Below are 27592 nucleotides of genomic sequence, written 5' to 3'. Positions count from 1 at the left end.
TATACATACAAAGAGAGACTCAAAAAATGTTCCTAAAAACTCAAATTAGTAAGAGCAAAAAACTAGAAACCTAAATGTTCACCAAAACAATAACAATGTATGTTCATAAAACAGAATACTACTCAGCAATAACAAAAAATGAACTACTGTTACATACTCCAGAATGATGAGTCCAAAACCTTATGCTGAGTGACAGAACCCAGATAAAAGAGTACCTACTGCATGATTCCATTTGAATGAAGCTCAAAAAAAAACTAATCACTGGCAATGGAAATAAGAAGAGGGGAGCTCATCATGGGTGGAAATTGACAGGTGAGGAGTGCATGGAGTTTCTGGGGTTAGGGAAATGTTCTACAGCTCCATTAGGGTGTGGATACACCAGTGAACACACTGTTAAAACTCATTAAGTTGTATCCTTAAGATCTACATATTCTATTGTACATAAATTTCATGTAGGATTATTGGATTGTTCATAAATAAGATTGTAGATTAAACTTCCACTTTTTACTTTAATATTCTAGACCTCAGTCTTGCGTGGCTCAGATTCTCTCTAATTAAAAAGTACAACCAACCATTAAGAGCAGCACAAGAGGAGACAAGCATCTGGATGTCCTGGATCAAAGCAAATCGTGACTGGCATCATCATTTTCAATATGCTCCATTATTATTGTAAAAAATCTTATTTGTGGTCATAGTACAGTTGCATGTTATTTATTCTAGCCAAAGATACAGGCTGTTATATTTAATTCCTATAAAACCATCCATGTACACATCTACATAATATGAATAAAAATAAATCTCGGGGCGCCTGGGTGACTCAGTCAGTTAAGCGTCTGCCTTCCAATCAGGTCATGATCCCAGGGTCCTGGGATGGAGCCCCGCATCAGGCTCCCTGCTCCACAGGGAATCTGCTTCTCCCTTTACCTGCTGCTCCTCCCCACCATTTGTGCGTGCTTGTTCTCTCTCTTGGATAAACAAAATCTTAAAAAAATTTCATAATGGCAAAGGAATTCTTCAAACACTACACTTAAAAATCACTACAATGGGAAATCTGGAATTCACACTAACTGATCTTACTTGGCTACAAACAGACTTTTTTTGGGGGAACAATGGAAATAAATCCTGATGATTTATGCTTTAGCGACATTTAAATAATTATGGATGCAGTGGGTTCTAGTGTGTTCTGGGGAGAATCATGGCCCAGATACTCCCATGCCTCTAATCCTTGCTATACTGCCTGGTGCACCTACCTTGGGTTCCTCTACTTGCCTCCAGTCTCCCTCATCTCATCAACTCACCATGTGTATGGCTACCAGAATAACTTTCTGAAGAATGGACTTCCTCACAACAGTCTGCTTTCTCCTTAAACATTATTAAAGAACTTTTTATAAGCTCTTACCAATTACAGGACACATCATTAATTCTCATGAGTGAGCTTACTGCATAAAGTACCATATTTCAAATTACATTCTTAATTGTGTTATCAACATTCAAGCTGCGTATTGTGATACCGCATAGTCATCGGGTGCCTTTCTGGCCAGGCACTGTCCAAGGTGCTAAGAATCAATACATGAATATAATAGTCCCAGTGCTTTATTAGTTAACAATGAATACGGGAAACAAGGCATAGACATTAGCAAAGTAAAGCAATAATGTCAAAGGTCTATGATTAAAAATCAGTATTTAAGCAATAATTTTCCTAGGAGTTCACGGAGAATGGCTTCCTGTAAGAAGTAGACCTTAAAACTGAAACACAAAGGCTCATTTGGGGAGTACATGAGGGTAGAGTACAGGAAGAAATCAGCTAGCTGGCAGGATGATGCCAAATTATAAGAGCCTGGAAAACCAAACGCTTACTTCAGATTTTATTCCACAGGTGGTGAGGGGTACTTTAGAGGTTTCCGAGTTGAGAAGGAACATAGAGAAACAGTTTCTCGAATACAAAGCTATCTTCTTTGTACAGAGGACTCCTACAGGAAGTAAGACAGGTGATGGGAGCAGGTAAGGGTAGAAGCAGATAAAGAGCAGACCTCTGAGTAATGAAGACTGGTGGCAAGCACACAGTGGTCCCATGACACTGGGGTCAAATGGCTTGCACAGTTCTTATTACGTCCAATTATTATTTTCTATTTCTTTCTTTCTTTCCCTCCGTAGACACAAAGTCCGTGGAGGCAGAACCAATTTGTTATTAATTGTTATAATTGTTCCAATTATTGTTAATTATGTTGTAATAATAATTAATATCAATTCCTGGCATATAGTAAGGACTCAAGTCTTCATTTTAAAGAATACATTAAGACGAAGAGTAGGACTCTGGTCCCAGGATCTTTATTACTCCAAATCTATTATTAGTCTTTAACTTCTGTAGGTCTATAGATTATGGGTAGATGCATCCCTAGGTGAGGTGCTCAATTCAAAGGCATGGTCTTGTCATCTACATTTTCTAGAGAAGAGGCATATCAAAAACATGTACAGGGCCCCTTGATGTCCACAGTAGAGGTTGAGGCACTCTTTTTGTCCTGATTAATGGGTTCATGAAAATTCTTAAAAGTTGTAGGCTCTGATAGAGTCGATACTGTCATGGGTGGCAATGTTTTTCTCCTTTTCCTCAGCATTCTTCTCACAGCTCCTTACCTCCCTCAGTGAGATGGTAGTAGGTTCCTTACCATGAGTGACAGCTCCTACTACAAGTAAATAATCATCATAAACCCCCAACCACATAATTAAATGGGATGACTGCTTGGATGAATCACTGCAAGTTATGGAAAAACTGCTATTCTGCAATGATGATTTCTAATTAATGTGAACATGAAATATTTATGATTTATAGCAAGAGAGTCATAGAGGGGGTCTCAGAACCAGGAGGAGACAATCTCCACCTAGAATTTAGTTTTCCATTTCTCCATATTTCCCTTATGCTCACATGCCTTCTGTAACAATTCATACTCTTCGACTATATGTCTTTCTTTTTCTACCCTAAATTCTCCTCTTCCAAGTCCCAGCTCAAGCTACCACATTTTCTCAAGTCACTAAACTCCCTGGTATACTTAATTTCTCTGAATTTTTAGCACTTATTTAAATTAACCTGCAGTTGCCTCAAGATATCTCTTCTTCTAACATGTTATTTTCAACCAAATCTAACACATTTATCGTACATTTACTATCAGTATTGCACAGGACTAGGTGCTAGGTGGGAGGGCTGGGGTGAAAATGAGAAAGACATATGCACTTCCTCTAAGGATTCAGTGTGTCAGTATAATGATCCAAAGTAATATATGACCAATGTCATGATAGAAAAACAGAAGATAAAATAAAGGTGGTGTAATTAACAGCAATATAAATTAAGATGTATACAAATAAAATGGGGTTTGAGAAGTAACACTGGGGTGGAGGCTACAGCAAGTATTTTCTTTTTCTAACACCTTTTTCCTTCTTTTCCTCTCTTAAGAGACTTTTCCCCATTTCCAATCTCCAGCTTCACTATGTGACCATCTGTACATAGTGACTGGTCTAAGGGTTGGACATGTGACCAAAGCCAGGCCAACTGGAGTCCTTCCCACAGAATTGTTTTCAAACTCCAGCTGAGGGAGAGTGCCTCTTTTTCTTTCTGGGGTTAAAAGTTGTAAAACTGTGAGACCAAAGTAATCTGTGGCCACATCCACTTCTACCAAAGTTGGAAGAGCTGGTCTGAGAGAATTTGGTAGGCATGTGGAGAGAAGCAAAAAGCAGCAGCAGAAAGACAGTCCTGAGAGTGTTCAAGCTCTTTATTGTTAATGACTGAATGTGCCCCCCAAAAATCCATGTTAAAATCCTAATCCCCAAATGTGATGGTATGTAGAGGTAGGACCTTTGGGAGGCAACTAGGTCTAGATAAGGTCAAGACCATATTGGGATTAGTGCCCTTCAAAGAAGGGAAAGGAAGACCACAGCCATCTCTTTCTGCCATGTGAGGACAGAACAAGAAGGCATCCATCTACAAGCTAAGGCGAGGGCTCTCACTAGGAAATCAATGTATTGGCACCTTGATTTTGGACTTCCCAGCCTCCTAAACTTTGAGAAATGCATGTTTATTGGTTTAAGCCACCCAAACCTATGGTATTTTGTTACAACAGCCCAAACTAAGACACTGATCCCACCTATTTCTGAGGTCAAATTCACCCCGACTTGCCTCTACACAAGTCGATTACTCGAGTTAATAACATCTCCAGTTCTTGCTTAAATCAGTTGGAGATGGGCTTCTGACACCTGTAAACTAAGTGTCTTGGCTAATTTGGGAAAAATCAAAAGTACTGAAGGGAGAACACTGCATGACAAATTGCTCTTGAAGGAAGGGTAGGATTCTGAAAGGTGAACAGGAGACAGGAGGATTCACAAACAAAGGCAGAGAAGAGAGAATGGGCAGGGCAGGACCGTAGCCAGAAATAATGCACTTACGGGTTTGGTGGGTAACGAAGCTAAAGACAAAGACGTATTATAGTACCTTCAAATTGAGGCTGCAAGCGCGGTTTTTTGGTTGCTTAAAGTTGCAGTAGGCTAAATAATGCCCCCACCCCCAACGTCCATATCTTAATCCCTGGAACCTGTGAACATTACATGACAAAGGGGACTTGGAGGATGTGAATAAACTAAAGAATTCGAGATGGGGAGATTTTTCTGGCTTATCTGGGAGGGCCCAAGGATCACAAGGGTCCTTATAAGAGGGACGCAGAAGGGTCCGGTGAGAGGAGGAAGTGCGACTATGAAAGCGGAGTCAGAGGTGGAGCTGTCACAATGGGAACAGAGGTCAGAGAGACAGAAGTGAAGAGGCTGCACTCCTGGCTTTGAAACTGGATGGGGCCATGAGCCAAGAAATACAGGCAGACTCTAGAAAACTGGAAAAGGCAAAGAACAGACTCTCCCCTCGAACTTCCAGAAATAAATGCAAACCTTGCCAACACCTTGACGTTAGCCCAGAGAAACTGAGCTCAGACTTCTGATCTCCAGAACTTTAAGAAAATAAATTTGTATTGTTATGAGCCACTAAATTTGTAGTAACTTATTACAGAAGGAACAGAAGTGAATTCAAATGTTTTATGTTTGTCGGATGCTTTCTAACTTCAGATGTCATTGTTAGTAGCTGAATTGTCAGCTCCTGGATATAAATCCCATGTCACATACTTCTGTGTCTTTACACATAGATTTGTTCAGAGTAGGGTCAATTAAATCTTACTAGTTTGTATAATTCGGGCAGCTCATCACCCTGTTAGAACTATAGCATTTGATATCTGGATCTTGAGGACTTACCCCACTTTTTAAAACAGAATTATTCAATATTGCCATTACTATCACTGGACTGGGCTTGAGGTATAATTGTTTGGATGTGATTTTAATATCTCCAAATTTGTGTCATTTTAAGTACTTAGCAGGGAGACCTATTTTTGAGGTTCATTCTACCTACAGATTGGGCAGTAAATACTCCTGCATATTTTGACAGTATAACTCTTATGGCAGAGAAGTTATGCCAAAAACAAATGCTCTGTATTTTTTTTTAATCTTGCAGATGTCATTTTGATTGAAAATGGTATTAGATAACCACAGTATTTTAAAACATATACTATACACATCTAAATAGGATTAGTCTATAGAAATTAAATGGGAAATTAAGTATTTACAAATGTACAAAGGATATAACAGCATTAATGGTAAAGGGCCAGATCCTGCATTTTTGCTTCTGATTTTCTTATTGAATAAAGCCTCATTTTTACATCTTTTTTGACTTCTGAAAATGTCTGGTTATATGTGAAGGGCATTTGTTTTCATTTTATTTTGTAGAACAGGGAATTTTATAATGCTACAACCTCAACAGCTCTCAGATATAGGTTGAAATATCTGTTTGACATATGGACACATTCAGATATAAATATATTCAACCTCCTTGGGCAAAAATCTCCAGAACATCGAGTTTACTGACTGTACCACAAAATGACCTATTTAGGAAAAAGGTCAGCTGGTAAAAGAAAAAAAAATCAAAATGATAAACAACACGACTCCAGGATGAGAGAGGATACAGAAACATCGTTTTACCCGAGAGAGAGAAACTACAATTCACACATCCACCAAAAGCAAAGCAAGCTCTTCTGAAATGCTGGGAACATCGGTTTATGAAGCTATGTCACCTTCAGTGAGCCACTCCAATTCTCCATGTCTTCCTATTACATAGCTAGTGACTGATAAAAAATAATCACCTATCACATCTGAATTCAGCCAGGCACTAAATTAAGCTGACAGTTATCTGTTAGCACTGAGAGTGGATAGAGAGACCGAAAGGAGTCCGGGTCCACAATCTCCCTTGGTCTGGTTTGGTTTGTTGGATCAGAAATGAATGGAATGGCTATTAACTGCCTCACTGTCCCACTCTGGACTCTCCATCATATGAACAATCAGATACAACCCTAGTTCTCTCTGTAATTGCTACCTTGTTTCAGGGATGCTCAGAAGGGGTTTTTCATCTCACTGTGTACCGGACCTCAGTAAATGGTCAGGAATAAAGGAAATCTTTCATCACTTCCAAAGACCATCCAAAACCCTATTGCTAAAATCATTTCTTCTATTTTAAGTAATTTAGGGCCCATTCCAGCCTATCATTCTCTTGTCTTTAAATAATTTTTCTGTTAAAATTTATAAGGACTTTGACTGTTTCGTCTTCACACAGCTTAGCACACCTCTGATTTTTTTTCCCCTGCTGTATTTCTCCTGGATATTCTCCCCTCCTCCTTTCCTCTCCCTGCTCTTCTTTCTCCCCAACTCTCTCTCTCATACACACACACACACACACACACACACACACACACACAAACTCTATGTCCATTCCGAATTATAACAACCACGAGCATTAGTGTGTCTATTATGCCAGGCACAGTGCTAAGTGTTTTCCATACACGATTTCATTAGTCCTCATGCAAACCTTCTAAGCCAAATACTGTTTTTAGCCCGGTGTCAGTGATAAGGAAACCAAGGCTTAGAGAAGTTGAGGAAGATGACACACTGCTCCAAAGTGGTGGAATGCAGATATGAGACCCAGGGCTTTCTGATTCCAGAACCTAAAGCCACATGATTCTCTGTCATGGTTAACATCGTGAAAGCTTTCGTAACCCATGTTCCCTCAGCCTCCCAACCAGACTGGGGAAGGGAAAGTGGCAGGCAGCTCCAGCCATGTGGTGTTTCTTTAATGAATGAGTGCATGAATTTTCATGAAAAAGTAATTGCCAGTATGAGACTCTTGGTCACCCTGGGGACCTGCTATGAAACACATAACTTATGTGTTCTCCTTGTGGGCTGTCACGTTGACCTGCTGCAATTACAGGTCTAATACGTACAAGTTGCCCTGGGATCTTAGCAGCTATGAAAGCTGTACCATGCAGCCCCTGGCCGTCCCTGATGAGGGTCACATCACCTCTGGGCTGCAGGACGCCCTAGGTGACACTCGCTCAGGCCTCTGACGTTGACCGCCATCAATCTCACAGTTGGAGCTGCCTTCGCCGAGACAGACATGGTAGTGCTCATGGTCCTCATCCCATCAACTTTATAATGGGTTCCTGAATTGCTGCTTTGGTTACTCTTCCCAAAGAATTTTTAACAGGTTTCCTCAGGACTTTGATTAAAATGCACGGCAGGGAATCCACCTGGGAGATATACCGAGAAGCAGCCTGGGCCAATTTCCAGCACCCAGAGACCAAGGCTGACCCCAATCTCTACCACCTCAGAGAGAATTTCCTATCTGCCCAGATCACATATGAGGAGGTGGCTTTTTCTTCTCTTGTAGTCATCTTATTCCCAAGGTTGGGGGCTCTTTGCCACCTGCTGTCTCCAAAGATCCAATAATTACGTCTCTCATCCCCTTCCATTTTAGTTCCTAGAAGCTACGGTAGTCAGGGGCTGCAGGTTAGGTTCCACACTTTTTTTATCCTAATGATGAAGGAACTGCTTAATTAAAAACAAACAAATACAAATCAGATTTGTTTTAACAAATCTGACATTTGTTTAACAAATGTAGATTTGTTTTAAGAAATCTACCTTGAGGGACACCTGGGTGGCTCAGAAACTTAAGCATCTGCCTTTGGCTCAGCTCATGATCCTGGGGTCCTGGGATCGAGCCCTGCATTGGGCTCCCTTCTCCCTCTGCCTCTGCACCCCCTGCCTGTGCTCAAATAAAATCTTTAAAAAAATAGTTAAAATAAAAACCAAAAAAAAAAAAATCTACCTTAATTTTCTTAGAATCACTTTAAAAAGAATTTTGTTTAAAGATCTATTTGAAAGAGAGAGAGAAAGAAAGCATGCATGCCCACTGCTTATAGATGGCATCTGTTCTGGTTGATTGGCACCTGCCATATAGGGGTATAAAATTTTGTGAAAACTGCCCTGTCTCCTTCTTTTTCCCACCACACTGATCCCGCTGCTCCTTGGGCATCGAAGGCATGCCATGCCCATGCCACAGGGCCTATGCACTTCTTGCTTCTTCCTTACACTTACTTCTTGGCAGAAATTCTTGGCTCCCTTCCTCACTCCGTTCATATCTCTGTTCAAATATTATCTCCTCAGACAGACTGTCTGTGACCACTCATTACTGGGAGACAGTATGTGCCCCAAACACTTTCTCCTTACCCTGTTCTACTTTTCCTCACAATACATACCATCACTCCCACAAACTTTACAAATGTATGTATTTGCCTTTTTCCATTACGGTCCCTCCATCAGAATGTGATAACCACAAGGGGTACAGGTACTGTCTATGTTAAATAAACACAGTTATTTAGTTATTGGTGAATTCAATCCTCAGGGCTTAGAACTGTGGTTGTATTGAGTATTAATATACTCAATAAATATTTGTTAAATGACTGTTGTGAATTTCTGATTAAAAATGGGGTCTGAACTGTAAAGGAAGGAGGCACGCCTATTTCTTGTGGCTTTAAATTTATTTCTGATGATAATTCTACAAAAGCATTTTTAAAAATGTTTATGATAACTATGGCCTCTTAAGATGTCAACCTTGACAGACAGTTGAAAGTAAACATTCTGGCTTAATATAAATAAAGAGTATAAATGTTTCCTAAGTGTGTTACCATGTCACACATCTTTCCTTCTCGTATTGAGTGGGCAACAAAGATACTGCTGGCAGATGAGTATTTTTTTTAATCAGCATCTCCCAGGTAAAGAGATAATGGAGCTAATAATGGTAATAATCCCAGTTAACATTTAATGAGAGCTTATTAAATGCCAGGCATGTGATAAGCATTTCACAAGCCTTATCTCATTTAAGCCTCATAAAAATCCCATGATATTTTCAATTTTAGAGATAAGCGAATCTTGGATTAGAGAAACTGAATACTTTAAGGTCACTGAGTCAGAAAATGGCACAGAGCCATTTTCTGAGCCACAGAGCCTCAAACTCAAGTGTTTCCAACTCCAGATTCTGAACCTCTAACCTCTATTATTCACTAGTCCCCATATGTACTGTGTGTTGTATGTGCACACACAATGGATTCTGCCACAAAATTCCTGGTAGAATGCCAATCCCTTCCGTGCAGGAGTTTATATTCAACCATCCTGCCCCATAGCCCCATGATTTTATCGACCTAAAAGTCTTATTTGCTGGCCTAAAGAAGAGGCCCTTTATGCGCATTTCATCCTGCTCATGCTCTCCAGCTTAATACTGAATGTGTGGTCAGAGTTCCTAAATCTCACTGTTTCCCACTAACTTGGGCTCTTTGTTATACATTCCACATTCCAATTGATAGTGCATATTCATGCAGGAGTTTCAGAAGTGCTTTTCCATCCATTATCATGACAAACTTCTGAGGCCAGGAGGACAGGTAATATTATCTTTTCCTCAGAAGATGGAACAGGACACACTCACAAAGTCAGAAAAAGAGCTAGACCCCACACTCCCTCTCCCTGAACAGAAATAAAACAAAACAGAACTGCTGGGGAGTTTCAGAGAAGTGGAATAATGTAATGCTGGAGCTGGAAGAGGTCCCAGAGGTCCTGTGTTTCATCCACTTCATTCTATAGATGAGGAAAGAGTCCTGAGAGGATGCCCAAGGTCACAGAGCTGCTGTCCAAACCAGACGTGTCAGTCCATGGTATGTCCCCCTTACCAGCTCGTGATGCCTCAAGGACAAGAACATTCTCCCATATGCACCCGTGATGCTGTCAGAGAGCAAGGAGAAGGTCTCTGGTGAAAACACATCTCTCCAACTTCTAAATGGCTGTTATGCAAGCCTGACTGTGCATGATTGAAATGGAACACAAAATGAAATTTGCCATAAAAATAATCTTTCAAAGTGGCAGGGTGCCTAACTGGTCCCCGAAGACACAGTGTAGCTGGACCATAACGCTAGCGGTATGTGATTTCTCCCTGTTCTTGTGAGAAATGCACAGGAACACAAAGCCGCACTGCAAGGCACATGCCATGTCCTCCCTAGTCCCTGACTGCCTGGTGGGAAGGCATCCCTCTCCCCCCACGTCCCTCCCCAGAGGCTACAGCAGGAGATGGGCAGCTACGTGCATGGAATGTGGCTTCTTGAGAACTTGGACCTCAGGGCCTGGGGACTCTCAGGCTGGGCCTCTATGGGTGAGGCCTTACCGGCTTGGAGATAAAGGAGTAGGGGAGGCATACAGGCATGAGGAGTTTGGGTGTGGGGGCAGAGGGTTAGCTTTACTGGGGAGGGACTGGAGACAACAGGGTGAGAACCGTGAGGGGTTTGGGATTTGGGAACCAGAGTTCCGCTTCTCTTAAGGGGACTTAAATTCAATGAGCATCTCTTGAGCACATACTCTGTGTGAGTACTACATGTCAGTTACTTTATTATATTGTAATGTAATCACTTAATGTTGGCTTAAGTGTCAGTTTACAACTGGCGCACTTGAGAGAGTTCTGAGAAAAGAATAATGCTTCATTTCTACGTAGAGCTCACTCTTTGTACGCTACGACAGAATTTAACCTTCAGAACGCCATAAAACATACAATATAGGGGTTTTGTTTTTGTAGAAAGGAAGTTTGAGACTCGAGGCTCTAGAAACTGCCTCCGGTCACACAGCTGGTAAAACACGGGGCAGTGTTCAATCTAGAATTTTGGTGTTGTGATTCCCAGATGCCCTGGTGTCAAATGAAACTCATGGCCTAGGAATTTGCATGGCTAGCCCCACGGCAGACGCAGGTGCTGGTGGAGAGGAAATCTGCATACACATTTGAGGTCAGCAGAGTGGTAAAGGGAACCCTCCCTCCTGCTTACATACCCACTGGAGCTGTCCCCAGAGCACAGCTCCACCTTGATCCTGTTCTTGGGATCAGCACAAGTGCAACCTGTTTGTTCCTCTCTGACACAGTTGAGACAGACTCATTTCTGAGCGGAAAAAGGGAAGGAGACACTAAAGATTACACAGCAAGTACTGAATCCAAAGGAGTTTCAAATATTTTTTAAAATCTCAGGTAAAAAGAACCAAAGCATTTGGCTATGCCCTGAATTTCATTTTCTTCAGATTATTGTATGAGGCACATAAAGGATGGCGGGCTCACTGCCTCCCTCCACCCAGCTGAGGCTCAGCATGCTGGCTTCCCTGTCCCCAGAGGGACCAGAGTCCCTAAATATCTATTTTCTACTATAACCAAACTCCAAACTTGAGAAACAAAACTGTTGTGTTTCAAAACTCCTCGATTCCGGAGCCTTCTCCTCCATTCCAGTCTGAGATCTGCAAAGCAGAATCAATGAACAAATGAAGGATTAGCCCTTTCCAGATTCAAGCTGTCATCCTCCTATCCCGGACCTTGCACAGACTCAGTCAAGAGACCCATCTCCTTCCATCTCTTCCCATCTCCTCTCTACCCTCCTCCACCCCAAATACCAATATCCAATTACTATTTTCTGTTTCTTTCTTTCAGGAATACCTAGATCGTTTGCTCAGTATAATGTGGGCTTACAATGACCATTCCATGCATGCAGTAAGAATTACCAACTTACATAATAAAAGCTGGCCATTCTACCACAATGGCCACGTGGAATGAAATAGTTTTCAATCATACATGGGATTTAATGCTCCCCTTAGGGAGTACTGAAATCCTCCCTAAAGGGGCCTGTTCATTTTTATGAAGAGTGGTCCTGCTCACCGTGAATGTGGATACCACATGCACTTTGAAACACTGTAGCAAACTGTTCATCAGGGTCTAAAAGATTAACAGGAGTTGGAAAAATGACAAGACTTTGCCTGGGTGGCTCAGTTGGTTAAGCGACTGCCTTCGGCTCGGGCCATGATCCTAGAGTCCCGGGATCGAGTCCTGCATCGGGCTCCCTGCTCAGCAAGGAGCCTGCTTCTCCCTCTAACCCTCCCCCCTCTTATGTACTCTCTCTCTCTCATTCTCGCTCTCTCAAATAAATAAATCTTAAAAAAAAAGACTTTATGTAGATTTAAAGCAACATTAAAGGGATTCTTTATGTGTGAAAGAAATTATGGTTTTTAGTATAAGATTAGAGCACACCTTACATTCAAAGGTGGAAATGCTATCTTTTTAATCTGTCTGAATGTCATTTTATTGAAATCTGCCTGTTATCCACGGTTTTAAAAGAGTGTTAGGGGCTAATTTTTAAAAAGCATGTAGTTCTGCTCTATTCTTTAGAGATGGAACTTATTAACTTAATACCTTAAAATGTGGGCTGAATTCATATTTATATGTTAAACCATCATTTAAAAATGGTGTTTTTATATAGTCCCCTCTAGCTAAAAGCATACATGATTATGTGGATGGCATCATCTGGGAATAATGACCATTTCATGCCATGATTTACAAAAAAAGAAGTTATTCAAGTAATTCTCATTCCCTTGAAACCCTTCGGCCTCTTCTCTTCTGTAATCTTCTAGGGCTCTTAACAAATTCTGCTCTAGAACTTTTGAGTCCTTGCTATGTTTCAGGCATTGTTTTAGGTGCTTGCATATTTCATACATTTCCCACAATAACTTTGTAAGGTAGTTATTACTATGTCCAACTGTCAGAAGAGACAATGAAGCTTGAGGAGATGAAGTATTTCACACAAATTTATAACAAATCCTGGGGTTCAAAACCAACCCTAGCTAGTCCCCAAGTTCTTTCATCTTAGCCAGTACACACTAGCATGCATTTATTTTATTAATTTGATTTCTCTTTTGCCTGCATAACAAATCAAAATCATTGGCTGAAAACAACAACATTCACCTTCCCCTTGAATCTGCAATTTTGGCAGGGGTCAGTGGGGAAGGCTAGTTAGTCTCTGCCTCAGCTGGGAGAGCTCCACAGGTGGACAGAAGTCCACTTCCTACACAGTGCATCCTCCTCGCTGGCAAAGCTGTGCTGGCTGTTTGCTTCTCTCACAGGGGTTTCTCCCTGGGTGGCCTGGGTTCTAAAGAACAAGTGCTTCCAAAACCAGAAAGTGGAAGTGGTCAATTTCTAAAAGCCTGGGCCCAGAGACCGGTGCTGTACCATTTCTTCCCTATTCTATTGGCCAACAACAGTTGGGAGAGCCCAGATTCAAGGAGAAAAGTCATGGATTTCACCTCTTGGTGGGATGTGTGCCAAAAAAACTTAGGGGCCATGTGAGAAAACTCTCCACACCTTGTAAGATTTCAGGTTCAACAGTGACTTCATTAAATTGTGAATTTCCCATCTTATGAATGCTTTCATTCCCCAGGACTTTGCAGATGAATGCCCCCAAACAGCAAACCCTCCAAGGTGGGAAGGTCTGGGTCTTTTCCCATTTTTCCTTCGTATTCTCCTTGTTACTGCAGTTGCTTCTCCATATGGATTATTCAGGCTTTGGAATAGAGCCCCTGGCTTAAAAGGGAACTTTATTTTCATGTCTTTCTAGTGTTCTCAGCAGATTTTCTTTTTAACGTTTGATATCTTTGATCAACTTCATTGCTTTTTATCACAGTGACTACAGTTGTTTCCGAATTCCTTTTTTTTTTTTTTTTTTTTTAGGATTCTATGAGAGAGAGCACACGTGCACTCACTGAGGTGGAAGGAGCAGAGAGAGAAGGACAAACAGACTCTGAGCTGAGCCTGACATGGTGCTCTATCCCAGGAAGCTGAGATCACGACTTGAGTCCAAACCGAGTCTGATGATCAACCGACCGAGCCACCCAGGTGGCCCTGAATTCCGTTTTAATTGGAGAATTTTCTAGAACACTGTCAACTGAGTGAGATCCTCTGCTTGAAGCTCTACCCTTTGCTTAGCAACTAACTAGTATGAAGGTTCTACCCAGATGCAAGCAGATTTTCGGTTTATTTTACAGTTGCAACACATTTTTCCTCCTTTAGAACATGGTGATTCTACCAGTTCTGTCATTTGGTCAAGAAAATTTCTCACCTGCTATTTCTTGGGCACTCTTATTCACTCTGGCTTGTCCTCTTTGCTTTGGCCAAAGGAACCAAAATAAAAGCCTTTGGTTTGTTGTCCTGCGCACCCCCCCCACCCCCGCCACCATCCACCTGAGATTTCCAGGAAGCATTTCATTAGAAGTGGGTATTATTCCCTTTGAATTGCACCCAAAGCTATAGTTCACAGTTGCAAATTCACTTCACAAACAAGGACACACCCCATTCCTCGTCCACAGCAGACATTACTAATCAATCTCCACTCTCCTTCCCACTGAGCATGGATGTGGCCCCAACGCATTTGTGGCTGCAAAATATTTTCGTCGGCTGCTAATGATTAAGCAATGAGAATAACTTGACTTCCAGGACAGATCCTATTCCCTCTCTCTGGAACACCGCATCATCTTCACCTAGGACAATCAAGACTTTCTAATCTCTCAAGCACAGTTTTGAATTCCTTGTTTTTATTGAATAAGGCTTCCTGCTGCCTAGCCCCTGCATCTTTTCTCTGAGATATCCAGAACCACACTTCCTGCCACCTGCAGTGCTGGCTATTCTCAGCCAGGAAATGTTTCCTGTTACTTTCCTATTTCCTATTTTCCCACCCCTCTGAGACTCAGGGTCCGATCACTCAGGCGGCAGGTGTGACCCTGGCCTTGGGTTCCAGTCCCAACAGCAGCCTGCATCTTGTCCCAGAACCTCCGTCCCACCTTACGACAAGGGGCTGGGCTCCTGCCTTGATTTTGCCAGATGCTTCCTGCCACCCCCTTCTCCTCCCCACACACTCCTTTAACTCAGGATGGCAGTCTTGGGCCCAAACTCTTTCACCTTCATATTTTCCACATGCCCAAACCCCTCCAGTTACTATCTGAGTAAGCTCCTTGAGTTATTCTGACACTCGAGGAAATTAAATTTCAGCATCCACGTGCTCACGATGCTTCTTTGCTCTGACTCTTTGGTAAAAAATGCTTTCTCTTCCAAAACAGTGCCTCTCTCTTGGATCTAGACTTGTTCCCCCACCAGCCACTCCACTACAGCACAGAGGTCTACTTCTTAGCCTTGACACATCCTGGTCTTTCCCTTTTGCCAAAGTTTAACCAGCTGGTGCCCGACTGGGATCTGGACACCACAGTGGGATTCCAATTACTCCAAGCGGCCTGTGGTCAAACACCCCTCCCACAGCCACAGGGTGTTTCTGATAGCTGCGTCTGTCCTGCCTCCTAGCAGCAGGGGTTGAAAGAATGAAGACAGTATGTATCTCTTACGTCCTCTGTCACTCCCCACAGTGACCAGTTAGAGGAGTTCAGCTGTACACAATGGGTATCTAATAAATACTGCCTGTGCTTAGAATGAACTTTGAAGGAAATCTATTCAGTGGCAAGACTCTCTCTGACACTATCCATACTGGATCAGATTAACCATTATGAAAGATATCCTTTTAATTTTGTGGTTTCATTTCTGTTAGATTCTGTAATCACTCCTGGAATAAGACACCTGACATCTGGGCTTTACTCTTTAAGTGTACCCATGTCGTGTAAGCCTAGGAAATATTTTGGATTGAAAATGAGATTTCCAGGAAGCATTTCATTAGAAGTGGGTATTATTCCCTTTGAATTGCATCCAAAGCTGTAGTTTCTATCCTTTTATTAACTTTCTGCCACAGATCCTCTTTCTAATTCTACATTAGTCTACTTACTTTAATTTGCAGAATAAATCCTGTTTGATTTCAATAAAAAAAAAATAGGATGAAAGATGAAGCTTTGAAGAAGCAATACGAAAGTGTCTTTAAGTTAGTAGCACCAGACTTTCTTCTAGATTGATCGTCCGTAACTTAGCCCTTATGTATGCTGTTGAACCACTTACAGGTTTTACTTTGATTTAAATCATATGACCATTAAGGGCAAAACTTATAAGAATGTTTTGGGTTGAAAAGAACTTTGAGCCTACTTTATCAGGCCCAATTACCCTGTAGGTCTGAGTTCCTGTTACACTGTAGGAATTGTATCACTTGCCATTTTAAAAGGTGTTTATGAGTGTGTACTTTATTTTTTTCCAGCTGTCTCCTGTTGCATATCAAACTACCCACTATCAAAACTTAGTGGTTTAAAACAGCTTACTATTTCTAGAGAGATGAAGTGACTTTTCCCAAGGCATGCAAAGCACTTACCTTATAAAAGTATCTGATCCTGATAGTTGATACAGTTCCTGCTATTACATACAAAGTGTGTCACACTTTCTAGCTTAAGGTCTTCTCTCGTGTCAGATATTGGCTGTGATAGAATTTGGGTTATGTCAAGCTAGATATCCAATTTAAATGATCCTGGGTAATTAAAGGATCCCACTGTGTACAAATGTTAAAACTGAAATAGGTAAATATTCAGGTTAGGGAAGAAGCCCTTCTTCCTCTAACGGGAGGTTTCTTCTAGAGCATGAGCCTCCTGGACTCCTTTTACCTCCTTCCTACCCTTCAGTCAAATAAGGGGTGACTTACTTGACTGAAAATGTGGGAAAAATAAACCAGGCAAGCTCAGCCCACCTGCTTACTCCTTCCCGCAGGAAATGACCTGTCCACACAGCGTGTGTGTCATGCTCTCTTCTCCAGGCTCAATGTTTTAAGGGGCAGGCCCCCTGGAGGCCCATCACTGCCAGAGTGTGGATAGAAGAATGTCTCATCCTGGTGTTCAGTATTAGGAAGCACAAAAGCATTCTTCCATTCGCAGACTCTGGTTTTTCTCAGGTTAGAATTTGGAAGGTTCTAGAAGAGTATACCTATGGAGTCACTGTCAATCCTCCATATTGTGGAGGATTAACACTGTTGGGCACTTGCTATGTGCCAGACCACCAGTTTACTCACTTTTCATGCATTTTCTCATTTAACCTAATTATGACAAAGACAGGCTAAAGAAACTACACAATATAATCGAGGTTTAGGTAGCTTTCAAAGTTGGCTACCATTAATTCCTATCCTGCCCCCCACCCCCATGCACCTGCTTCTCCTCATATGAAGAGATAGGGTCTATTTCCCCTCCCTCTGAATCTAGGCTAGCCTATGACTTGCACAGACAGAACACAGTGAGAATGGCATCCTGGGACTTCCAGGGCCTTAAGAGGCCTGTTAGCTGCCATTTCCTTTCTCTAGGATTGCTAATCCCCTAGAAGGAATCCTGGGCTAGACTGCTGAATGATGAGAAAAGCTGGAGAGCAGGCCCTCATGGAGGAGCCCTGAGGAGCCAAACATAGGCGTGAAGCCTTCTTGGACCTTCTAGTCCAGTTCCGCCCAGGCCTAGCTGAACGCAGTCAAGTGAGTGACTCCGGCCAAAGGCTCAGTGGAAGAGAGCTACCTGTCTTCTGCAGGCCAAGCCCTGCCTGGATTCCCAGGCAGGCATAGAACTGTGAGAAATGATGGATCACTGTTGTTTTAAGGCACTGAGTTTTGGGGTGGGCTGATACACAGCAGTAGACAACTGAAACAAATAAAATACAAACTTGCCACACACCCTTTAAAACAGCAAATGGTGTCATTGCAACAGTGTGATGAGAATTTTAAAAAAAGAGTTGTGGATGGTTTACCAAACCATAAACACACAATCTATCTGTAGAGTGTACTGTATACTCCAACCCCGGCTTTCTTTTAAATGTCATTCTAAATGAGCTACCTTTAAGGGACAAGCGATAGTATCACCTCAAGACATCCGCTCCACTCTCTTATCCAAAGGGATAAAAACTCTTTGAATAATAATGTTAACCTCTTTCTATTCTCTGCAGAGATCTCATCATTGCTTTGCCTCCTATTTGATTACCGTGGAGGAGAGTGTTTACACCCTAGCTCTATTTGCACCTCTGGGGAGCCCTCCCAACCCGCCTTCTGAGCTCCACACTGGCTTACTCCTCCTCGGTGTCTCTTTAATGCCCTGCTCATATCTTTAGCCTGGTGCTTATCACACAGATTATTTATGTAAACTGCACGAGAACAGACGTGCCTGTTTTGTTGCTGCTGTATGCTAAGCACCAGAATAGTGCTCCCTATGGAGGAGGTGCTTCATGACTATTTCCTGGTTGAACCGGTCAACCTGCCTGCTTCCCCCTGGAGTAAGATACTCTTCTCGGGGGCTGAGTATCCAGTAGCACTTCCTTTCATTCTCTCCCTGTGGGTAAGGGCGGAAAGTCTGGAAGTTCGCTGACTTACTTGCTGCAAGGGTCCGCGTGCCGTTCTGGTTCTGCCAGAGGGGTGTATGTGCATGACGTGTGCGCAACAAGGGCACGGGGGATGTTCTGCTGCCGTGAGCTGTGCTGGCCGCCGTGTGGTTTCAGCAGATGGGCGTGTTTGCAGAAATTGGCCAACTACACAGTGAGCAGCTAGGATAACTGGCGGTGGCTTCTACAGTTTCCGGCCCTCTAGGTGACAGCTTGGGCAAGGGGACCTAAGTGCCCAGTGGTGACCCTTTCACTCATTGGATCCTTACGATGATTTTTGGGATTGCTGGGTTCCCTGAAGTATCTGGAGTGGTTTTTGTTTTACTACGGAGCTCTATCTGATATGCATCTATGAACTGCATTCCTCGAGGGCAGGAAATGCCTTTTTAGGTTTCTATACCCATACCTGCACAGTGTCCGGATCACGGCGGAAACTAGTAATGAAGATAATAAGGGTAATAATTGCAAACACTGATTTCATGTTTGCTCCGTGCCCAGCACTGTTCTAAGTGCTTCACATTAGCTTATTTATTCAATACCCCTGCAAGGCAGGCACTACTGCTGTCCTCTTCTACAGATTAGAAAACTGAGAACAAAGTAATTAAGCAACTTGCTAAAGAATCACAGCATTAAACGGTGGATTGAGGAGGCAAACCCAGGCAGGCTGGCTCTCCAGTCTGTCCTTGTATCTAACATTCTCTCCTGCCTGAATAACATTTGCTCAAGGACTTGAAGATACAACCACTAAAATTTTAGAACACATTGTAAATGTTCTATGCACATTTATCATAAAATAGCAGTTCAGTATGTTCTTCTGTAAGGCTCTTAACTCTTAAAAGATGTTTCTGAGGCATCAAACAGCTGTGTGCAATACACATACACACACACACACACACACACAGAGGTATGATTTTGCTGTGTTAACTATTTTTTCCGATTACTCACAAAAACAATGAAAAAAAACAAGGAGCCATTGAAATAATTAGCACTGTAGGGAAGGTAAGAAGAACCAGGGTAAGGAATATTCATAGCTTTCATGTGCATTTCTTGATGCAGGTCTTTCTGCCTCTTTCTTGCCTGGGAGCACAAGCTAAAGTAAAAGTAAAATAAACACTGGTTGCAGCAAGGTGGGGAAAAATCCTTCTCTCTTTACTGTGGCTTGTGCCAAAATGGAGAACAAGCTTTCCTACTAAGATCCCAAAGATATGCAGAAGAGAATCCAGGAAGATACAGAGACATGCAGAGTACAAAGTCTAAGTGGAAAGAGACAAAGCACCTGATCATTAATACTGTGCACAAAGGTGCACGATTCTCAAAAAGATGAGGGGTACATAAATCTGAGTGGGCAGGAAATGTACAAAAAAGTAGGTGTTGTGAAGTATCTTTTCCTCCAATGTCTCCCAACACACAGAGGGTGATCCACTAGCACAGTAGCCCTGGACAGGGCTATTACTTACTCCTCAGGGGGAGAAGTGTCTTAATCGGATGGATGCCTTTGGAAGGAAAATCTGAACACAAATAGCCCAGCCCCTTCATTCTCTCTTGTAAGTGAACCTGTCATTCTTCTCTGTTCCTCCATGTCTTAAATTGTAAAAGGGTCAACTCTGTCCACCAGGTGGGGGAAGGGGCAGGTTTATGACCTGCCCATTGCTGACAGTGACTGGGGAAGGAGGGGGTAAGTTTACACAATCCTGAGGTTCAGTATTGGAAAACCCTACTTGCCTAAAGTTAAAGGCCATATTCCCCGCAAAAGGTCCACAGTCCTCACCTGCACTTCCAAAATCCTAAAGTGTTGAAAACAAAAAATTTTCCCAATTCATCTGGCAGCAAAACCTTAAGTGACCTGAGTCACCAGTGGCAAAACCTGACTTTAACAGACACGAAGCAAGCCACTTACAGTCCTGATTTCTCCACTCAGAGCTTTGTGTTGCATGTAGTACCCAGTAGCTGCATGTGCCTATTTAAATTAGTTACTCTACTAAAAATTCAGATTCTTAGTCATACCAGCCACATTTTAAAAGCTCAAGAGCCATATTTAGCTAGTGCTACCATATAGGACAATGCAGATAAAACCCTCCCAGCACTGCAGAAAGTAGAACACGGATGTAGAGTGAAGTCATTTCCTCATAGACATATTCATATTTGATGATGGGGTATTACCCCAGACCCTACATAATCAACAGCAGATGCACCATTTTCTCCTAAAATCTAAAAAAATTTGGAATTCCAAAATCCTATCTGGCCCAAAAGATAAAGGATTCTGGGCCTGCATCAGTTTTTAGCAGTAATAAAGGCAATATTTTGGTCTTCTTTCTACTTTAGACTTTACCTGTTATAGACTCGGTGGTACGGACTCACGTTGAAGCCCCACCCCGAAAGTGCTGGTATTGTGGGGCAAGACCTTTGCGAGGTAATCAGGTATGGATGAGGTCAAGAGGGTGGGGCCCCCATGATGGGATGTCTACCACATGAGGACATGCCCTTCCTCCCTGTGACCACAGAGGAAGAGGCTGGAATGACAAAGCTACAAGCCAAGGTACACCAAGGACCGCCAGGAGCCACCTGAAGCCAGGAAGAGATAAGGAAGGATTCTTTCTGAGGGCCTTCAGTGGGAGCATGACCCTGTTGACACCTTGCTTTTGAACTTCCAGCCTCCAGAATGAGACCATAAATTTCCATTTTTTAAAGCCCAGTTTGTGGTAAATGTTATGGCACCTCTAGGAAATGAAGACAGATTTTTGGTGCCAAGAAGTGGGTGCTGCTGTAACAAATACCTAAACACGGGGAAACAGCTTTGGAACTGGGTGACAGGGAGAGTCTGGAGGTGGGTGCTAGAAAATGCCAAGATCGCCATGAAGACACGATTATTGGCAATTCTGGGGAGGGCTCAGAAAGAAAAGCGGAGAGCTGTGGAGAAAGCTTCCACCTTCTTAGAGAAGAGAGAAATCATGAACAGAATCTGGCCACTGCAGTGACCCCGAAGACAAATGAGGAACGTGTTATTGCACAACAGACAGAAGGGGAGGGTTGTAAAGTAGTAAACGATGTAGCTCGACTGCGCTGTAGGGTTTTGTGCAAGGTAGCACTCGTAAGCCATGAAACTGGCTGAAGGGGTGGCTTGCTTCCTCCTGAGCGCTTATAGTAAGTTGTGCTGATTGGGGGTCGGGGAAGGAACCGAGAAAGGAATTAAGCAAAAAGGAACCAGAACTTAAAGATCTGGAAAATTCTCAACTTATTCCTATTACAAAAAATGGCAAAGCTTGTTTGAAAAGAACACCAAGGGTGTGGTCGAACACCATTTGTAAGGAAATTATGCGTGTAAACCATGGACCACCCCAGCAGAAACAAGGTCGGCTGAACTGAGGAAGACAGAGACCAGATCAAAGGAAGGCAGGCTGACAGACTTCTTAGATTCTGCAGGACTAGAGCATTCAGCCATTCAGCTGTGCATGTGTGTGATTCTTAAAGACAAAGGAAGAATGACCCCAAAGGAGATTTGGAGATCATCAGGGCTGCCTCCTTGGTTTCAAAGTGGGGGAAGGCAACTCCTAGGCTTCAACAGGGCAGATGGTGTGGCTCTGAAGCCTTGGGGACAGGGCCTCCTGGAGTCTTGGTGGGCAACTCCTTCCCCCCAGTTACAGAAGTGGAGCTGCCACCCCAGGGGGTGTGGAAGGCAGAGCTTCAAACCCAAGAGGTTTATTCCAAGAGCCTTAAGACCTAATGGTATTTGCCTTGCTGGGTTTTAAACTTACTTGGGACCCTTCATCTTTTTTTTTTTTTTTTTTTTGATTTTATTTGAGAGAGAGAGAGCATAAGCAGGGGGAGAGGCAGAGGGAGAGGGAGAAGCAGGCTCCCCACTGAGCAGGGAGCCAGGTGTCAGGCTGATCCCAGAAACCTGGGATCATGACCTGAGCTAAAGGAAGACCCTTAACTGACTGAGCCACCCAGCCTCCCCAACTTACTTGGCATCCTTCATCTTTCTTTGGAATGAGCATGCTAATCCTCTGCCTGCCCCACCATTCCATTTTGGAAGCACATAACTTTCTTGGTTTTGCAGGTTCACAGCAGGAAAGGAATTCTGCCTTAGGATAAATCATATCCAGAGTCTCACCCATATTTAATTTAGATTGTATTTAGATAAGACTTTGGGCTGTAGACTTTAGAGTTGATGCTGGTCAAAAATTTTGGAGTTGTTGGGATGGAATGAATATACATGAATTTGTTGGGGGTGGGCAAGGGCAGAATGTTATGGACTTAACGTTTCTGCCCCTCCCCCATGCATACATTGAGCCCTAACAGCTAATGTGATGGTGTTTAGAAGTGGGACCTGTGGGAGGTAATTAGGTTTGATGAGGTTTAGAGGCGGTCTTTAGGGTGGGGCTTCCATTATGGGATTTGCATCCCTTTTAAAGAAAAAAGACCAGAGCTTGTGTTCTCTGCCATGTGAGGACACTGTAAGAAGATGGTCACCTGAAAACCAGAAAGAGGTCCCTTACCAGGAACCAAACCTGCCAGCACCTTGACCTTGGACCTTCCAGCCTCCAGAACTGTGAGAAATACAGGTCTGTTGCTGAAGCCACTTGGTCTATGGTATTTTGTTGCAGCAGCCCAAGCTAAGACTGACTTTGTTCTAAACTGGTTAAGAATTGAGGCACAGAGATTACCTATTAGGCCCCTGTGAATTTCAACATAGGGAGACAATCATGCTGGCTCCTCTCTTCTGCATATTCATGCACAATTCAGGCTGATCACAGTGGAAGATTTTATATGTGTTTTAGAATCATTGTTCCAAGGAGGTGTAAGTGCCATTCTGGCAGAGAGACAGTGGCTAAGTGACAAGACTTCCAAGGATTAATACAGATGCCACAGATTAAATTTCTACGTTGGGTAGAAGGTGGGACTAGATGAAGTCCAAGGTCTATCTGTGTCAGAGAATCTGGCACAATGCTATTCCCTCCTCCACACAGGATATTTCTCCAGGGTCTTCAATGTGGTGGGGACTGGTCAGATGCAGACATACTTATGGATAGGAACAAGTCCATTAGAGTCCAGAACATTCTGAAATTTCCTTGAATGCCCTTAATACCACCTTTTAATGCAGGTGAAGTGGGTCAGGGCAGCCAGCCGTGCTCCCTTCCTGCTAACTCAGCTCTGGCCGTCCGGATTCAAGAATAAGGAGAACACTCATCCACTAGATCCAGCTGACTTGTCTTGTCCAGTGGGGATAAGGTACTTCACAGAAATCTGGCCTGAACCTAGGCTGGCCAGAGTATCAGGAGAGAGGTTTTGAGTTCCCTGAAGGCTCCTACCTTGTTTCATTCTGGCATAGGAGTGCAGGCAAGGAGCTTAACCTGGTGTTGCCTTAGTTTCCTCATCTGTACCAGAGAACAGCCCCTGGCCCAGCATCCTCACAGGATTGGACAATGGAAATCAAAATTAAAATACTGAATGGACTAACATATGGGAAAGTAATTTTTCCATTTGAAAGACATAGGTTACCTTTATTACTGATGGGTTAAGTCCACAGAAGCTTTTTAAAGCAAGACCTATTAATAATCTAAGGGAGACCCTTGCTGGATTCTGAAACATATTGCTCTGAGTTCAACACAAAGCAGCTTTTATTTAGAGCATCAGTTGACTTCCACTTGTAAAGAAAAGCATGAGATAATGTTCTTTATCTTAATTGGGCAGTGGAGAGGCTCTTGAGTATTGGCCAAGAATCTAATATTGGATTGAACCAAAACACAACCATTTGCTTCCTGAACTGCATCCATAAAAATTTTGTGGTAAAGTGCTGTCTCTGATAGAGCATTTACCAAGACTGCAAGGTTTCATACACAAGTCCAAAAAAATACCCATCTCTGTCTTTTCTATTCAGTATACCCCCGCCTCTCCAATCTGGATAAAATTTGAGATGCTGCCCCCTATTACAACTTCTGAGATAGAAGTCACATTTCTGGTCCTTTCAGATCAATGTGCAAGCTCTACGGCTCCAACAGTGACTAGGAGACATGAAAGGGTCAGGGCTCCCTCCTCCTGTTTGCCTTCCGAAGAGTAATACATGGTAAAGCTTTCCAGAAACTAGAAAATTTGAAGAATCGCATGTACAAGCTTAAGAAAAATGACATTAATCTTAAATATGAATTCAATATTAAGCTGACTTAAACTCATGATCATTGGTTTTTATTTAAAGGAAACACAAATTTAAAGGAACTACTGATTATATTAACAAAATTTTCACAGTAGAAGCAACATGTTTAAAGAAAAACAGTCATTTAGCTAGCTCTACATCAGCAGACTTAAACACTTCTCATGACATTTAAGCTTAGAAGAATTGACAATTTTAAGACAACATTTTCTAACACAATTCTCTCAACCACTTAAAAAATATTTCAGCAACATTAAAAAAAAAACACTGAATACTTAAGTTGCAGATTTTCCTAACCTTTAAATAGGCTGCATATTTCCACGGTTTTCTTTATTCAGATTTAAGTTAAAATCCTGGAAGACATACCTGAGATTTTTAAAAGGATTTTAAAAGCGTGCACAGTAGTTTCCTAAATGCCTCCTTAAAGTAGTAAATTCTGTGAAAGTGAGCTGTAAACTTTATAGGAGAGTCGTGCCCCCATCTCAAAAGTATACATTCCCTCTATTACTAATGACTGTGAGTTACCTATTTCTTTCCTTAATCCCCTTGTCATAACAAACTTTACCTGAGATTTCTGCTTTTTCTTTTTTTTACAACTATTTTAGAAAGTTATTTTTGTTAGTCCTAAGTGCTTTTTCATCAGCAACCAGTCTTGGGTTTTCAAAGGACTCTCTCCAATGATTGTTAACTTTTCCTTTTACTTTTTTGTCAGACTCAAGGCTTGTTACAGCGCATAAAAAGTCTCCTACAAATTTATGTTATGGCCGAACAGTTACTTTTTTCTAGAAAAGAGCAATTCCTGCAGTTTTATCCAGCTTAAGTCAAATGCATCCTACTTTCCCTTACTAGTAACGAAAGTTAACGTCCGGTCCTAGAAATCAAAAGCAGTGTTGAGCAAAAAAAAAAAAAAAAAGAAAAGAAAAAAGGAAAGAAAAAGAAAAAAAAGAGAAACGACCCACCCAGCGCCCAGCCGCTGTGATTTGTGAATGCAATATATCAACAAGTTTGCGTTTTGCGCCTCCCAGGTGCCCTGCCCTGAGCAGGTACACGACAGAGTAGGCCAGGTTCTGGACAGGGAAATCAATCCTGTGGTCCAAATATGGAGATGAGCTCATCTTGAGCGCTCCACCAAAAAGCCAGCGCCCGACAGACCGAGCGCCCATCCATCCCGAGGCCTCACCGCGTGTTTCCTCCCAACCCCCACGGGCCTTCGGTTTACAGAGGATTCCTTTGCGCTCCAAAGCAAAAGACACCATCGCGCTGGCAAGCGGCGAGTCTCAGGGAACCCCCGGCTCGCTTCGCCTGGGCGGGAACAAGTTGCAAAGGAGGGAGCTCTCATTCAGTAGCCTGAGGCGGAGCCGGGAGCGAGGGGTAACTACTACTTGCGTTTACGGTAACCCCGGAGATGGAACGCGCTCAAAGAAAGGGTGGCGGTAGTGGCAGGATGGAGCTTCCAGAAGCGTCTGCTACTGCCTCGGACGTTTCTTAGCTCGACCTGAAAGAGTAACCTGGGCGGGGAGCGCGAGCCTGGGTGTCCTAAGGGGAAGTCAGCACGCAGAGGGGCTGAGCAAGGGGAAAATACAAGTGATTCAGATGAAATTCCCACGCGCTCGGGGCAGCCGCGGCTTCAGCTGGAGGAAGGGAAAGCCGGGCATAAACGGCGCCCCCGGCTGTGTTGCGGTCACTGTCGGGCTCCCGGCGCGCGGACGGACAAGACTGACGGACAGATCCGAGCGAGGGACTTACCTTCAGGGTTGGCGCTGATAAAGACCCGGACACTTCGGCCGGCGGGCACGAGGTGAGAAGGCAGGGCGGTGAGGTTCCCAGAGAAAGCCGCCCGCCGGAGCGCGGAGTCCCGGGGACAGGGCAGCCTGGTGCCCGCACCTGCCGGCCACATCGCCCTCTGGGAGGAAGAGCCGCTGCCGCCGCCTCCTGGTCCTCGGGTCCTGCCCGCGGCTCCGCGGAACAGCTAGGTCGATCCCCGCAGGCGGCGCGGCTCAGAGTCGTCCCGAGCCCGAGGCGCCGCCGGCGAGCTCGGTGGCGCACAGTACCGGCCGGCGGGGAGCGGCCATACGGACCGTGGGGCCGCTAACGCCGCCTCCTCCTGGCCCTCTGGGCGTCCGCCTTCGCCGGCTGACGGGGCTCAGCACAGCAGCCGGCGGGAGGGCAGCGTGGCAGCAGCTAAGCGCGCGGCGCCCCTTTGCGCCGGGAGGCGCCCGCGCCGGCCGCCCAGCCCGCAGCCATCTCCCCGCCCGCGCCTGCCGCGGGGAGAGGGGTCGCCCAAGGCAGCGGGGACCGACGGCAGAGAGCAGACCAAACTTTCTCTGCGATGGGCGTCCCGACTTTATGGGAACCTCCTCCCGCGGGGCGCAGGACTCACCCTCGGCTTAAAGGGCGGCGGGGGCGGGGGCGCGGGGGCCTCGGGCTGCCCATGGGCTTCCGGGCCTCTTCGGGACGATCCCGAGCGCTCGTGGCTGTCTCTCTGGTGGAGGACAAGAAAGAAACTATCCCGCGATCCCTCCGACTCCTCCAACTCTCCTAAAGGTCAGACAGTCTTTGAGCATTTTCGGGAATGCACGCCTACCCGCGTCGGCGCCTCTCTGCCTACGTGCGGGCAATTCCGGCCTCAAAGTTAGACGCACGCACTAAGCCCGGCCCCCGAGGGTCCGAAGCATCAAAACTCGGGACAGTCTTGAGCGTCGTGGAGGGAGCGTCGCCGTCGCCCGGCCTGCGGCGGCGCAGGTAACTCAGTCCTGCCGCTCCGTTAGCCTCACGCTCAGTAGAGCGGGGTTTTTATAGCGAAGGCGCGTCGCTCACGTGTTCCTCGCCGCGTAGTCGCGGAACGTTTCCAAGAGCGGATCTCCGCGGGA

The 27592-nt window shown here is 43.9% G+C and overlaps 1 protein-coding gene across 1 annotated transcript in view; it reads right to left on the bottom strand.

The window, feature by feature from the left end:
- The window catches only part of NWD2 (NACHT and WD repeat domain containing 2), a 168624-nt gene extending 141904 nt beyond the window's left edge, over positions 1-26720 (bottom strand). The window contains exon 1 of the mRNA XM_027599542.2: positions 26469-26720. Within this exon, the coding sequence (XP_027455343.1) occupies positions 26469-26619 (151 nt within the window). The 5' untranslated portion in view covers positions 26620-26720. The remainder of the gene's footprint in view (positions 1-26468) is intronic.
- Between the last annotated feature and the right edge of the window lie 872 nt (positions 26721-27592).

This window comes from Zalophus californianus, chromosome 2, assembly GCF_009762305.2.
Source record: "Zalophus californianus isolate mZalCal1 chromosome 2, mZalCal1.pri.v2, whole genome shotgun sequence".
NCBI classification, from domain to species: domain Eukaryota; kingdom Metazoa; phylum Chordata; class Mammalia; order Carnivora; family Otariidae; genus Zalophus; species Zalophus californianus.
Note: the sequence above shows the minus strand (reverse complement) of the source record. Positions and strands in the feature narration are given on the sequence as shown.